This window comes from Zalophus californianus, chromosome 4 (genome assembly GCF_009762305.2).
Source record: "Zalophus californianus isolate mZalCal1 chromosome 4, mZalCal1.pri.v2, whole genome shotgun sequence".
Lineage (NCBI taxonomy): Eukaryota > Metazoa > Chordata > Mammalia > Carnivora > Otariidae > Zalophus > Zalophus californianus.
In genome coordinates, this window is record NC_045598.1 from 179,836,947 (window position 1) to 179,851,458 (window position 14,512).

At 43.5% G+C, this 14,512-nt stretch overlaps 1 protein-coding gene across 5 annotated transcripts in view; it reads right to left on the reverse strand.

The window, feature by feature from the left end:
* ASAP1 (ArfGAP with SH3 domain, ankyrin repeat and PH domain 1) overlaps window positions 1–14,512 on the reverse strand; it is a 344,245-nt gene that overhangs the window by 141,920 nt on the left and 187,813 nt on the right. For all 5 annotated transcript variants that reach the window (XM_027597676.2, XM_027597667.2, XM_027597647.2 and 2 more), the window contains one exon: window positions 6,264–6,336. In XM_027597676.2, the coding sequence (XP_027453477.1) occupies window positions 6,264–6,336 (73 nt within the window). The remainder of the gene's footprint in view (window positions 1–6,263; window positions 6,337–14,512) is intronic.

Genomic DNA, 14,512 nt, shown 5'->3' on the forward strand with positions numbered 1-14,512 from the left:
GAAGGCAAAGGGAAACTGCTTTTTTCCCTAATGTGAAAAGGCTATGGAACTGTTTATGACAATCACGCTCTATTTTGGAAATAAGGCTTCCATATCATATGCTTGCAATCAAATTACATACCACTGTCATTTTTTTATTCACGAAAATTAAAGGATTTAAAGAGTCCCAACTTTCAGACTAACAATGTTATGTATTTCTAGGGGGCACCATGTGTTACTAATAAGCTAAAATGTATTCCAAATAGATCTTGGCATGAATTTTAAGGAAGCCACTATTTAATAATAAAATCCACATTTGGATTTGTGAAAAAAAATTATCACAGAAAAAGACCTAGTAGCAGGAATATTCTTGGTCTTTACTCCCAAGGAAAAGTGTATGTGGATGTAATAATACATCTGTTCAAAAAGATTAACAAATGCAACCCAACTAGATCATTGACAGGACAACAAATTTGGTGCACCCATGCTTTCTATGAAATACATGCCTCTTCCATTTTATAAAAGTACGGTATGTTTCACTTTGTGTTTTTAACAACACTGACAAGCAGCGAGCTCCTCTTTCTGAAGAGACACACACTGACTTCTGCTGAGCCTGGGATTCGCATGCACACACCCATGTCTGCAAGGGCAGAAGTCTTATGAATGCCAGTCCCTCATCTACTGCTCTGAGCCAGGGTCTCGTACAAAGCTTGAGGCGGCATGTCAGCAGGGCTGCAGGCAACTGAAGGCATGACTGGGGCTGGCAGTCGCTACAGTGGTGGTTCATGGTTTCCTCGAAAGGAGGGTGGCTGGCTTCCTCCAGAACAGATGATGGAGGAGTGGAGAGACCCAGGTGGAAGTGATCTCTTTTATGAACTGGACTTGGAAATCTCATGGTATCAGTTCCCTCACATTCTGTTCATTAGAGGAGGGTAGTAAGTCTGGCACACATTCTAGGAGAAGAGAATTAGGCTCTGTCTTTGGAAAGAAAAAGTGTCAAAGACTGCAACATATTTTAAAATCTCTAGTGTTCAAGAAACTACTAGCTATTTTAAATACATTAGGGAACAGAGAAGTGAGGGAGGGGAGGGAGGGGGCGGGAGGGACACACACACCAAGGCAAACTTTCTAAATGACAATATACTTCACAGATTAATAACATCAACACTTAGAAACAAAATGGGAAGGCTGAATAGCTTGGAAAATTTTCCCTTGATCAAGCAGTTCACAGAATTCAGTTTTTTGTTTCTGAATGTCCTCATACGCAATGGGGCCTAAGAGAAAGAGACAAATTCCCCAAGCCATTTTAAACTAAAGGGCTTCTGGGGAGATAACTTGTCTTTCCAATAAAATTTGTTGCTATTATACTGTGTTCCAATTCATACTGATAAAGCTTATGTGTAATCATAATAAATACATTGTAAAAGTAAGATCCTTCACCATTCTCAACCATCTTTCAAATCATCTGGGGAGGAGCGCCTGGGTGGCTCAGTGGATTAAGCATCTGCCTTCAGCTCAGGTCATGATTCCAGGGTCCTGGGGTGGAACCCCACCTAGGGCTCCCTGCTCAGTGGGAGCCTGCTTTTCCCTCTCCCTCTGCCTGCCACTCCCCCTGCTTGTGCTCTCTGTCAAATAAATACAAACAATGTTCAAATCATCTGGTGGGGTAGGTGGTGGTGGTGGTGGTGGTGGTGGTGGTGGTGGTGGTGGTGGTGGTGGTGGTGGTGGTGGTGGTGGTGGTGGTGGTGGGCTGGCTGGTCATCTCAAACCAGAAATAAAGAAATCCTTCTTAGAACTTTAAAGAACATCACATGGGTTTTGTGTCACTTAAGCACTGTGAGAAAACAAGAAAATTATGAAAACACTGGGAAACAGATACCAGGATTCAGCCTCTGTGGCTTCTCTGGATGAGGCCAAAAGTGCTTGGACGGGAATAACCCAGATTCCACTCAGCATGTATCATGGAAAGATCAGCAACACCACTGTTTTACTCATCTAGCTATTTTTTAAGAATTAAATGTCACAGTGCTGCCCACACAAGCTACACTCGTTCGTAACATCAGAAACCCTATTAGGTCCCAGCAGTCTGTGAGGTCAGAGTTTCTCCCCGCACTTCCAAGCCACGGGCATGGTAACTACTGTGACCCCTCTCTCCAGGAACTACTAAAGTCATCTGGGATTACACTCCTGGGAAGTTACACTGAATCAACTGAATCAACTCATTCACGTCATGATTAAACATGATTAAACATTGAACAGCCATTCACGGAGAGCTTCTCGGGGACCTCTCTAGCCACCATGTAGCAATTCACTGCACATCTGTTGAGCCCCTACTACATGGCAGGTAGAAGACAGGTACAGAGTAGCTGTTAACAGCAAAGCTGGAGCTGAGTTCCATTACTGTTAGGCGTGGCACCTTGCAGAAGTTTGCCTGGCTCTTGAAGCTTCAGCCTCACCATCTATAAAATGGGGGTGATGTTGGACCTACCTCAGAGGCTTGCTCAGCTTAGCTTAGTACAATCAACACTCAATGAACACCACATCCTCTGAGAGGTGTTCCACTCAGCACTCTGTCAGACTGTATCAGATCCCTCTTGGGAAGCTTTCCAGTGTCTAAATGATAAAATCCTTTCTGGTTTGGTGATCCAACATCCATCTCTCCCACTGAACTGTAAAATTCATGAAGGCAGCGATTCTGTCTGATTTGTTTAATATACTCAACCCCCAGAACAGTATCATGTAACAGTTGTTCAATAAACATTTGTTGAATTAATAAACTATGGTGACAAATACATAATATATAAAGATAAAAGACACAGTAACAGTCCTCATCAAGTGGGTCATGGGCTGGTGCAGCAGTTCTCAGTTTTAGCTGCATACTACCTCTGGAGTCATTTATTAAAATCCCAATACCTGGGCCTCACTCTAGAACAACTCTTGGCAGGTGGGCCTGAGGGACCCCTGTCTTTGTGTTTTAAGTGTTTTTAGGTGATTCTCATGAAGAGTCAGGGTTGATACTTGCTGGCCTAATGCGAGAGAGACCAGTCAACAGTTACAATACGATGGGACATACGCTCTCGAGCTGCAAAATGATTTCCTGGGATGATGGAAATGCCCTGGGTCTGTGCTGTCCAATACTGTAGCGGCCAGTCGCATGTGGCTACTGAGCACTCAAAATGTGAATACTGACACTGGGGGACCTGAATTTTAAATCTTATTGGATTTTAATTAATTTAAATTTAAAAAGCCATATATGACTAGAAGCTACTCTGTTAGATAGTAGAAACGTACCACAAAGTACACAGGAGAACCCCTAATCCAGCTAGGGGTGGGAGTGGTCAATGCTCAGCCAGCTGTGGCCCCCATCCACCAGGTGAGAACAATCTCATGGAGGAAAAGGCAACCAAACTGCACACAGATGCAAGAAAGACATTATTAGGGTTCGAAGCCGACAGCCGAGAAAGAATTCTTGAGACGTCTTTGGTGCAAAAAGGTGATTTTATTAAAGCCCGGGGACAGGACCTGTGGGCAGAGAGAGTGGCTGTACTGGCGGGGGGAGGGGGGAGGCTGTGAGGGGTGGCTGATTTATATACTATGGGGTTGGGGGAGGTAAGGAAAAAGGGAGGTTTCAAAAGAACTTTCCTATGCTAAAGAGGACCTACAAGATACCAGAGGCCTTGCCAGTGTCAAGGTAAGGTTGTTTTCCCCTCTAGCAAGGCATTAAGATAGTTGGGAGATTCTTGGAAGAATGTCACACATGTCCCACCCAGGAATGGGGGGTGGAGGAAGACTGCAGGGTGTCAGCTTATGCTTTGTCTTCAGCCAGCCTTCTGCTGCTCCCTCATCACACACATTCCTTGAACTCACTACCTTACGCACATGCAGGGACAACCTCTCCCTTCTGCCACCTCTAGGCCAGCTGTGACCAAGGAAAACCCTTTAAAGAACAAGATGAAGCACATCCTTACCAAGTAAAAGAGCCTTTGTGTGAGGAGCTGAATGATGTGATTGTGGTCACTGCGGGACACGGAGGGGATGCGTCTTGAGCAAGGGCACTGGGGGGGGGGGGGCAAAGGAGTTACGTGGAGCCCCTAGCAGAGTAAATATGGTCGCAGCATACTGAGGTCTCTCTTCTGTGACTCTGAGAGCCTCAAGCATACACTGTAACATTATGGAAAACTGACACTTACTCCTGAGGCAGATTATGGCTCATTAAGCTCTTTAGAAAATTGGGCTGGTCCAGTGCTATCTGCAGGAGACTGAATTAATATAGAGAAGGAACCCATGCCACTGATCTAGCTGTCATTTTTCCCACGTGTGAAGCACCTATGATGTGGCAGGAAGTTTGTTAGGCGGACTTAAATATTACCTCATTTATCCATTTGATACTCTGCAAATCAGATACTATTTTCTCATTTTATGGTGAGGCAATTTAAGATTCGTGGAAGTTAAGTAATTTACTTTAACAAGTAGTGATAAAGTTAGTGATCTAAACTAAGTTTCTTTTTCATAAAAACTACTTTATTAAATAGATATATTATTGTTTATTTTAAAAATCCCCATTTGTTTTTTGTTTTTCCAGAACAGATATGGATGGTCACAATCAATGCTTCAATAAACCTATTTGTATATAAGTCTTATATATACTTTCATTGATGCATAATATACCTGCGTCCATATAAAAAAGTACATCAATCTTAAGTGTAGCATTTGATGAATTATCAAAAAATGGACTTAACTATGTAATCATCCCCACATCAAGAAACAAAACAATATCAGCACCTCAGAAGCTTCCCCTCATGCTACCTCCTAGTTATAATGCCCCACCCACCTCTCCACGAATTGCAAATATCTAGAAAGGGACTACCATATTTTCGGAGTAAATCAGAATGAAGCAATGGTAGAAGTTATATAAATTAGGCCAAGACTTAAAACATTTGAAATATTTAAACATTTAAAACATTACTACATAACTAGGCAATCATCTAATTATCTATCTTAATTAAAAGTTAGTGTGTTCTTAGATATAAAGAAATTAGAGGGGTATCAAGAAACCAGGATACAGAATGGGTTACCAATTAGGCCCAAGGGCTTTGAAGAAGACAAGAGACAATTGGGTTTCCAGCAAGACTGATTCCCACCTCTGATAAGGAGGGGAGTTCCATAAAATATCTGAAGGTCGAGTTTTTCCTTTTTCAACATTCCTTTCAACTCCAAAATTTTATGACAATTATGAGTATGAATATAAATAAAATATAAAATTTATATAAAATATGAATGTATGGCATTTACTGAACTGCCCTGAGGTGATAGGCTCTTTATAGATATGAGCTCCTTAACTCCCTTCAACAACACGGTAACACCACAATCTCTGCTTTACAGAAAAGACAGAGGTTCAAAAAAGTGAAGTAACCAGCTTAAGGTCACACTGCTAGTAAGGGGCAGGGTGAAGGTACAAACCCACACTGGTCCAACTTCAAAGCCTGTGCCCTTTCCATTGGACTTGCTGCCATCCCCTCGGGGGTTTGTTATGCTACAGACAACTGATTTCTCAGACCTTCTCTCTGGGTCGGTGAGCTGGTACCACAGTAATGATAACAAAAGATGTGAGTCAGAGACCTTGAAACTCATTTTACATTTCCAAGCCTCTCCTCTCCTACCCTTTCTTCGGTTAGCCATTGTTTATCTTAACTAGGTCTACTTCTTCTGATCCCCTGAAAACAAACTTTTGTTGCCAAGATGACAAAGTCACCAGACCCAGCTAACACATTCAGTGACACAGGTTACCGGGCACGCCCTCGGCCACCAAGAATAGACTCTGGTTGGCAGTTCCCTCCAGGTTTCAGTTCAACCTCCCCCCTTCTCTCACCCCATGCCCAGCACCAATACTGATTTCCAAATGTGTACAGGTACACGGCCGAAGGAGAGATCCTTGCGTCCCTCACTGAGGCCACTGAGTTACAGACTGACCAACTACACGAGAGATGATGAACAGCTCCTATGTCACATGTCACATTTTGTGACAAAATTCCCCGTAGTTCTGCCAAGTTTTTAAATGTATACTAAAACCCACTGCAACTCAGGTTCTTTAATCGTTTAACTTTGGAAACAGTAACCAGTGTAGACTGAGAAGAAACCAAGAAAAAAGAGAAAAGCTGAATTTCTTTGATCTACTTATTTTTCCTTTGGTATCAAGTCTCCTATAAACATAGCATCTTACAGATAACAGATAAAACTGTAAACATTATATATAATTCATGCTGTCTGCTCTGGTAAGTACTTACCTTGACCGGAATTATATATTGCTTTTACAGACTTCTTCACTTTCTGCAAGGCTGTTCTATCTTGGTCTAGAGCCTAAAAGAGAAAAACGGGGGGGGAAAAGATGTTGGAAAATCTGGCAGATCAATCGTAATGGCATTTGTTTTTATGAGTTACCACAGAGGTAGCAAGGAGACATATTTATGAACAGCAGACCATTTCAGAGACTGGAAGTGCCCAGGATCTGAGGAGTCATGTTTGGGGGGTAAATGCAGAGTTTTCCCACAAAGCTCAGTGTTGGGTGAAGCTGACAACATGGTGGTCAGTCAGCTATCACCCCAAGCTCTGCATGGGAAAGAAAATACAAGACACTTAAGATAGGGGAAGGCTTACTTCTCTCACCGGGAGAGGGTGGTACCCAGGAAGGGACGCAGGCAAGCCTAAGACGTGAATGACACATAACTACTGAACCATTCCAACACCTGCCACCTCATGGTAATTGCAGCTAGGAAGAAAACATTTAAAAGGGTGTAATAAGAGTGACCTGAAGATTCCTTTTAGCATACAAAAAAATGACATAAGGCCAGTTGTATTTTAAAATTCTGTTTACTGAAAAAGGACAGCAAGGAAAACACTACCATGATGCTGGTAATGCTTTTAGATGATTTCTTGGACGGAGAATAAACACAACTAGATCAGTCTCCTTGCGCTACAAGTTGGAGAGGGTCTATGGGACGGTCACTGTGGATTCTTCATCCAGGGGCTGGCGTACAACTGTGCTGTTTGTGAAGACTGGGCACGTAGGATATGTGCTCTTTTCAGAAGGTGTATTTCAATTTGAAATCAAATTTCAAAAGGGTTGTATTCAAAATAGATATACATATGGCAAACTGCCCTAACTTCTTAAAATAACTTTAAACACCCTCTCTGCTTCCCTGAGGGTCAACGATCCAGAGACTGGGGACCCCTGGGTGGGGTGTCAAGATTTGGAGGGCATGAGCAGTAGTAACAGCAGTAATAATGAACTTATCTACATAAAATTTAAGACCATTCAAAGTACACTCACATCCGTGACATCATCTACACCTCAAAACTTCAGAGGAGAAAACTGAAGGCCGGCAACAGTAAGTCCTACCCCTGAAGGTCACATAAAGAGATGAAAGGGTAAATGTGCTGCCAGTAGGCAACGGTCACTCCCTTGTCCTACAAGATGGTCTTTCCCGCCACTCTAAACCTGTGGCTCAACTGGCCACTTGCCCTTTCCAGTTGTGGACCCCGCTGGCTGGCAGGGTGAGCCCCTGACCCACACTGGGCTCAGGCTCCTCACAAGACTTCTTCTGGCCTTGGGAACAGGGACCGCAAGGTGCAGATCCTTCCTGGGGAGGAGGACCTGGGGCCTGCCAGGGCTTCTGTCTCCAGCTGTGTGGAACAATCTGGCCAGACAGAATGATAACCCACACACAGCACCAGACCCGAGCAGTGGCGTCGGAGTCCTGCCTTCCAGCGGCACCCAAGGTCACTCCTAACCTTCCTGCAGACTGAGTACACCAGACAATACGTTCCTCTTGCCCCGAGCTGGTTGAAGCGGGGATTCTATCACTTGCGACACAAGCCCGGAATAACACGAGAGCCAAAGCTTCCGGAGCACTTGCTACATCAGGCCTAAGTTTCCTGGAGCAGACGTATACCAAGTAGGTGAGATATATATGCTTTCAATGACTTCTCTCTTTGCACGGCTTCTTTATGAAAACCCCATAAAACAGCATCTACATTTTTAAGTAAGGAAATGTGACAGACCGTCATAAATATTTGTAGAGAGGGAGGGAGGGAGGGAAAGATTAATTAAGGTGTCCGAAGTCAGAGAGCCAGAAGGGGCTAAAGTCACATCTCACACAAATGTTTATTGGATCTCAGATCTAACAGGATGCTGAGGTGAAATCTGGGTTTTCGGACTCCACGTGTGACACGGTCTCCACCATGCCCCTTGCTTATATTCCACCTCCACACATTTGTCACAGCCACGTCCCACCTGCACTTCTGTTTAATATTTTCCTTTAAGCCCATTCACAGCTTTTACATTGTCCAGAACTGTTCCAAGTGGAAGACCAAGATCCTTACCATTAACAGAAGATACCCTAAAAATCACTGTGTTTCTCTCACTATATAAAATGCTCATCTGGTTAGTGTCTGCAACCGTCTCAGAACACCGTGACACTGCACGCCACACTCAAGTGTTTCACGAAAGAGTTTCACGGGAGACAAGGTTTGAGTTATTTCAAGGAGTTGAGATTTGTACTTTAGAGAAAAAAGGGAGAACAACATTTTAATAAATGTTACCAGGGCATAAAGGGTGCTGAGGTTTACATAGACCGCCTCACGTAATTCTCACAAAAACCCTGTGAAAGAAGTACTCTTATTAAATTCATTTTACAGATGAGGCAAACAGAGGCTCAGAAAGTTCAACTTGGCCAGGACCACAGAGCAGGACTCTGAACGCAGGTCCTGGCAACTTGACCTCCTCACCGCTACTCAGTTCTGCATTATTCCGAGATGTCTGTGATGAACTGGATCTAAAAATAGAGCCTCATCTTAATATGGGTGGGGACCATCTACCTGTTTTCAGAGACAAATCTGAGTTGAGAAATTAAAAGCCATTTAGGGTATTAGGAGCATTCAAGGGAAAGAAAGTAATGCGAATAAAGTGCAAATAAGCATTCTTTTAAGAGACAATCTAATGGGTTTCTCTTTTGATGAACTGCTTTTGTGGGAAGGACATTTAAAAAACAATCCCAATAATAGCTACCATTTATCTTTTTATATCCATATTCTTGCCTTTTCTTTTTTTTCTGATGAAAAACCCCCGGGCTTTTGAGAAGTAAAACAGCTTGCTTGCCAAGTGACACACATCCAGGAAGAGAAGAGCCAACCACGGTAGCAGGAGTATATGCCGGTGATCCCCCTGGATCTTACCACTGCTTCATTATTTTTGAGAAAGGAAAAAAAAAAAGATCTGCTTCTGGAAGAAAATAACCTATCCATTCAGCTTTGGGGAATGATGACCACATAAAGATGGATCTATTTAAAGAGAAATTAATGAGTGGGCTTTAATGTCCTTGCACAGTTAGAGAGTTAATGAGTCCAAATGAGCAAAGGGATGTGGAAGATTCCAGCCATAACATTTTATGAGACCAGCTATCTGCCCCCCCCATTTCCCCCCCCCCCTCTCGGGGAGAGTCTCAGAATTTATGTTGAATTTTTACCAACTTGTCTATAAACTAACAGGGTGTAAAGTTCACGTACATACTTTGAAAGGTTATTAATAGCATCCGCATTTGACAGCTACAGTCACAGTTAGCTCTGGGTAACACTTCTCTTTCTCCACTCTAGAGTTTGGCCACTGGCACAAAGGAGCCAAGTGAAATGCACTTCTGCAGGCCCCGGGTATAAGAGAAGCAGGGGATGCTGTCGTTCAGTCAGATGGGGCTCCCCTCCAGAATAACCCATGTCTAAATGTGCCACAAATTGCCAGGCAAGCAACACCTGCAGTGACATCCTTTCAAATGTCCTATGCATAAAATTACATAAAGGCTAAGAGAAAAGGGGCAGATAATATGGGCTATGAAAGTATTATATTTCCCAATGTTAATATATGGACCTGCATTTCTAAGTACGCATCTGCAGTTGAACTCAACTTAAAAGGGTACATGGGTGGGGGCGGAGAGGGAGGGTGAACTAACAAATAAAGGCATCCAGGAGAACATGCCGATCTCTAATAACAGAACGGCACTTTCCCTAACCCCAATTCTACAAGACAGCAACTTCACATTCTCTACATTACTAACGAGCAGGGGCTTTAATACAGAGAAGCACTTCCAACCTGGAGATGGACACTCTTCACTGTTACTTCACAGTCCTAACAAGTCTGGTCATCTGAACGGGCAGAGAAGGCACAGGCCGTGGCCAAGCTGAGAGAGACTGAGAGAAGCCATGCCAACAGAGGCCTTACATGAGAGCTGGCCACCAGAGGGATTTAGAAACATTATACAAACCGGACATAAGGACGCAAAATTCCTGAAGAGTCTGAGGCCACTCAGGGTAGGACACGGAATCTTTCGTACACCTCCAGGACAGGTGGCATCCCTTGGTCACAGGAAGAGTGTGACAACACATATTCTCAGAGATGCACACGGATCCAGCCCCGCTGCCTGCCAGCTCAGGGTATCTGCACCAGCTGACTCTTCCCATGGGTGGCCTTCTTCTTACACAGGCCTTAGATTAAACGCCCCTTCCTCCAAGTGTCCTTCCACGGTCAACCTGTGATAGCGCATGGCCTCAGCCCGCCTGGTTACTCTCTACGGCACGCCATGCTGGCTTCTCCATAGCACCACCTCACCCCGAAATGATCCCGTTTAAGACTCGTTTATTTTTATTGTATTTACCTCCCTGCACAAAAGCTCTATGAAGGCAGGGGCCTGTGTAACCTATTCATGGCTAAATTCCCATTCCTAGTGCCTAGCAGATGGTAGATGCTCAAAAATGCTTATGAAATCACAAATGCCTGAATAAATGAATTCCTCAATACTCTCAGGTCCACAAAACAGGAGAGTATGCAACATAAAACTTGCCTTGACACTGGCTGAACAAAATAAAGTTTTGGACTCGGAGAATGTGGCCCCCTGTAATCCTTCCCCTAATGGTCCTGAAGAGCCAAAGTTTAAATGGCTGTGTATGTGACATGTCTGAACGGTCACACAGGGGTAAGAGATAAGACCATATGGTACTGAAAGTGATGGTTTAACAGAGGAGACAAAACTTACACATTCCGGCTTAATTTTGTACCTTAAAATAGTTATTCTGGCAACTTTCTTAAAAAAACATTTTATTGAAATACAATATACTTAACGTTAAATGAGCAACAACAGCCCTATTGTTATTATTCAGTAAGATACTCTATTTCAGAATTACTTCCTAAGTATATGGCATCTTCTTTTCAATATACTCAGGTGGCAAAAACTATTCTTATTTTGGATAAATGTGATTTTTGAAAATAAGCATTAGTCTTTGGAGCTGTATCTTACGCATATACTTAGAGAGAAAGGAAACAGTGCCTCTCAGTAAAATAGCACAGAATTTCTTAGAGATATGCCGAGGTAGAGAGCTAGCACACCCACCTTCCAGGGATGCTGAGCACTGAACATATTAATGTGCACCTGGAAGCACAAAGCCTTGCACTGAGCAGGTGCTCAAAAACTGCCATCATTACCCTCACCTCTGAAGGTACTTCTAAGAAATTCCCGAAGCATTTGGAGTCACAGCAAAACATCTTTGAAACAAGTACTCCTACTAGCAGAGTGATTTCTTCAATGAAAAAAACTTTTATTTACTTGGGAAAAAAATGGGGGGGGGGACACGTTTCCATTTTATCACTTTTTAGTTGCGTTCAGAGAGGTAATTTGTCCCCTAGTCACCAAGAAGCAAATGTTCTTCTTTTGTGTAATTCCTATAACAGGGAAAGCAAGGGAAGGCTACTTTGGTCTAATTTTGGGTCATATCTGACTGCTTCAGCCTTCAGCTTACCGAGAGATCATGCTACCTTGCAGGGAGGAGGGAGGACCGGGGAGCAAAGTGCTCGGGCTACCGGAGAGGCAGGATGCCTAATTAACATTGGCATAAGGCCTCTGAGGATGAAATAGAGATAGAAGTTCTTGTACAGGCTCACCGCCAAATCAATACATTCATTATATATCTGTCTTAAGGCCCCATACACTAGAATGCATAAGTGTATAATTATAATGTGAGCCAGGAGTAAGCCCAGAAAGTAATCCAGTGTGATAATGCAGACCACTGTGAATAAAGGTGCCAGAAGAGAATGACAGTGGAAAATATCCCTTAGCTCCAAAGAGAGGAGGGATCGGGAAAACCATGCAAGTAAATATTTGCTCTGAGGATCATCCAACCTGGGTTTTTACAGCATCATTTACTTGCTCATCTACTAACTGCCTGGCCCATACTGAACAGTACTCTGAGCCACGCACCTGTCAAGTGTGCCCACCAAATACTGCATCTGCCTCTACTTCCCTGGCTGCATGCCATGCAAAAGGACAATGACAGAGCCCTGTGCTGGAGTACATGGGGAGCCCGGCGCTGCTTTTAGTAAGACTGATGAAGGCAATTATTCAAAAACTATTAATCCTTGCTACCCTGCCATACCTTGTATCATTTCATTCTTTACCTTGGATTTTAGATGTTTAGGTACCTGTGTCTCTTCCCCTACTCAACCAACTAAAAGCACTGTAAGGATAATACTTTTATGTTTGTTTCTTTCTATACATAAAAGATGCTCAGTTAGAATTTGCTGAATTGAATCTCACACACACACACACACACGAGGAACGATGAATGAAGCCCCTGTTCTTATAATAAAATCCAGGTCCATGTAAGGCCCTATGTGATCCAGCCCCACTGCCCTCAGACTTCTGTTCCCACACTCTCTACTACTCATGTCTAGGCCACACCTGTGATCTTTCTGAACCCACCAAGTTTGTTCCCACATCAGAGCTTTGGCAACTACTAAAATTCTGTTCTCCAAGCTCTTCCCCAGATCTGAAGGGGCCTGGGCTGCTCCTTCTCTCTCTCTTTCCTTTCAGTGTTCAACTCAAATGCTAGAAGCACAGCCCCAATTAACTTGAGGGGTGGATGTACAGGGTACCGAGAATCCCCCCGTGTGACAGCTACACCACACCAGCAGTTGCAATGAGGTTCACTGAGGAAGCAACAGCACAGAGCATCTACAAACGGGGGCAGGGGGATGGTGGTAGCAGCATATATGAAAGGAAGAGGTAAAGATGTTATCCTTTGTTAGTTTCAAGATTAATACGAGTTGAATGAGGCTGCTACACAAGGGGAAATGATCAACTTAAAATAAAATTCAATTTGCATAACTTAGCCAAAAAATGGAAAGTTGACCTGTCGTCCACAAACAGAGGTTTGAACCTGTTCATCTCTACTGTTTTAGACTATAAAAGGTGTCCTTAAGATTCAGATCCTCCGATATTCATACAGATTTCAATCAGAAACATTAACATCCTCTACTGTACCTATGGCTGAAGGGTGGCGTGGGGTGGGCTTTGACCCCTAGATGCTAAAGACTCCTATGCTATAAACGACTAAGGATTTGGCCCCACTTGGTAAGTTACTTCACAGTTCAGGTCTGTAGCAAACACTCAATGTATCACCTTTGGCAATATTTACTGACCGATTCTAAGGATCTATTCTCTGCATGGAAACACCACCAACCTATCAACTTTCTAATCCAAAGAGAAGGTATCACATAAAACTGTAACTCACAAAAGTCTGCTTTCCTGGGTATGCATACATTACCTGTTAGGTGTGTAAACATCTTTAGGGCCGGGACTATGCCACGCCCAGTGGAGGAGCTCAATAAATATCAAATGAATCTGCCTCTATATTAAAAGCATCTAGAATTAAAAGTGTATAGAACAGACCAATACTCACAAAATGCTACTATTTATTTCTCATGAGCTTTTTATTTTAAAAACCTAAGTGTTTATTCCAATCACTTGAAGGAAGTACCATCTTAACTAATGTAAATACAACAGCACTTAGTTTTTGCTCAGGTGATGCATATAGGAATGTTCATTTTCTAATCTCCCCAGGGTGCATCCTGTTTTGCAAAAGTCAGTCACATCTATGAAGTATCGATGAAATCATTATTTTCTTTGTGAAGGCCAAGGACCTTGATGAAAACCACTGAGTCTGCAAAGGCAACCTTACAGAAGTCCAACATGCAATGTAGGCAAAGGTAGCTGAGCAGACTGAAGGGCCTGCCTCCCCGGCCCCCCGCCCCGGCCCCCCCCCCCCCCCACAGATGCCACAAGCCAACCCACAGATGGGAACAACCACCCTCCGAGCCAAGGGAGGGCCTGGTCATTTTCATATTCAGTACTCTTTTTCGGTAAACCACTCTCCCTCCTGCACTGATGTCAGGATCCAGCAATGTGAACACAGGAAGTGGCACAGGACTCCTGCAAGACCCTTAAGGTCAGACCGGCGTAAATCAGCACAGCCATCCTATCCATTCTGTGATGAGACCCTAACCCACCTCTAAGGATGAGCCAAGTCTTGCTTTTCTTCGTGAAGCTCCTTCTCTGCCCCTAACACCGAGAGTCCTTGCTGGCCCCACGCCATCTGGCACTGGTTACCACCAGGTAACTAGCATTTAACTACCACTTGTCAACAGGTCCAGGTGTTT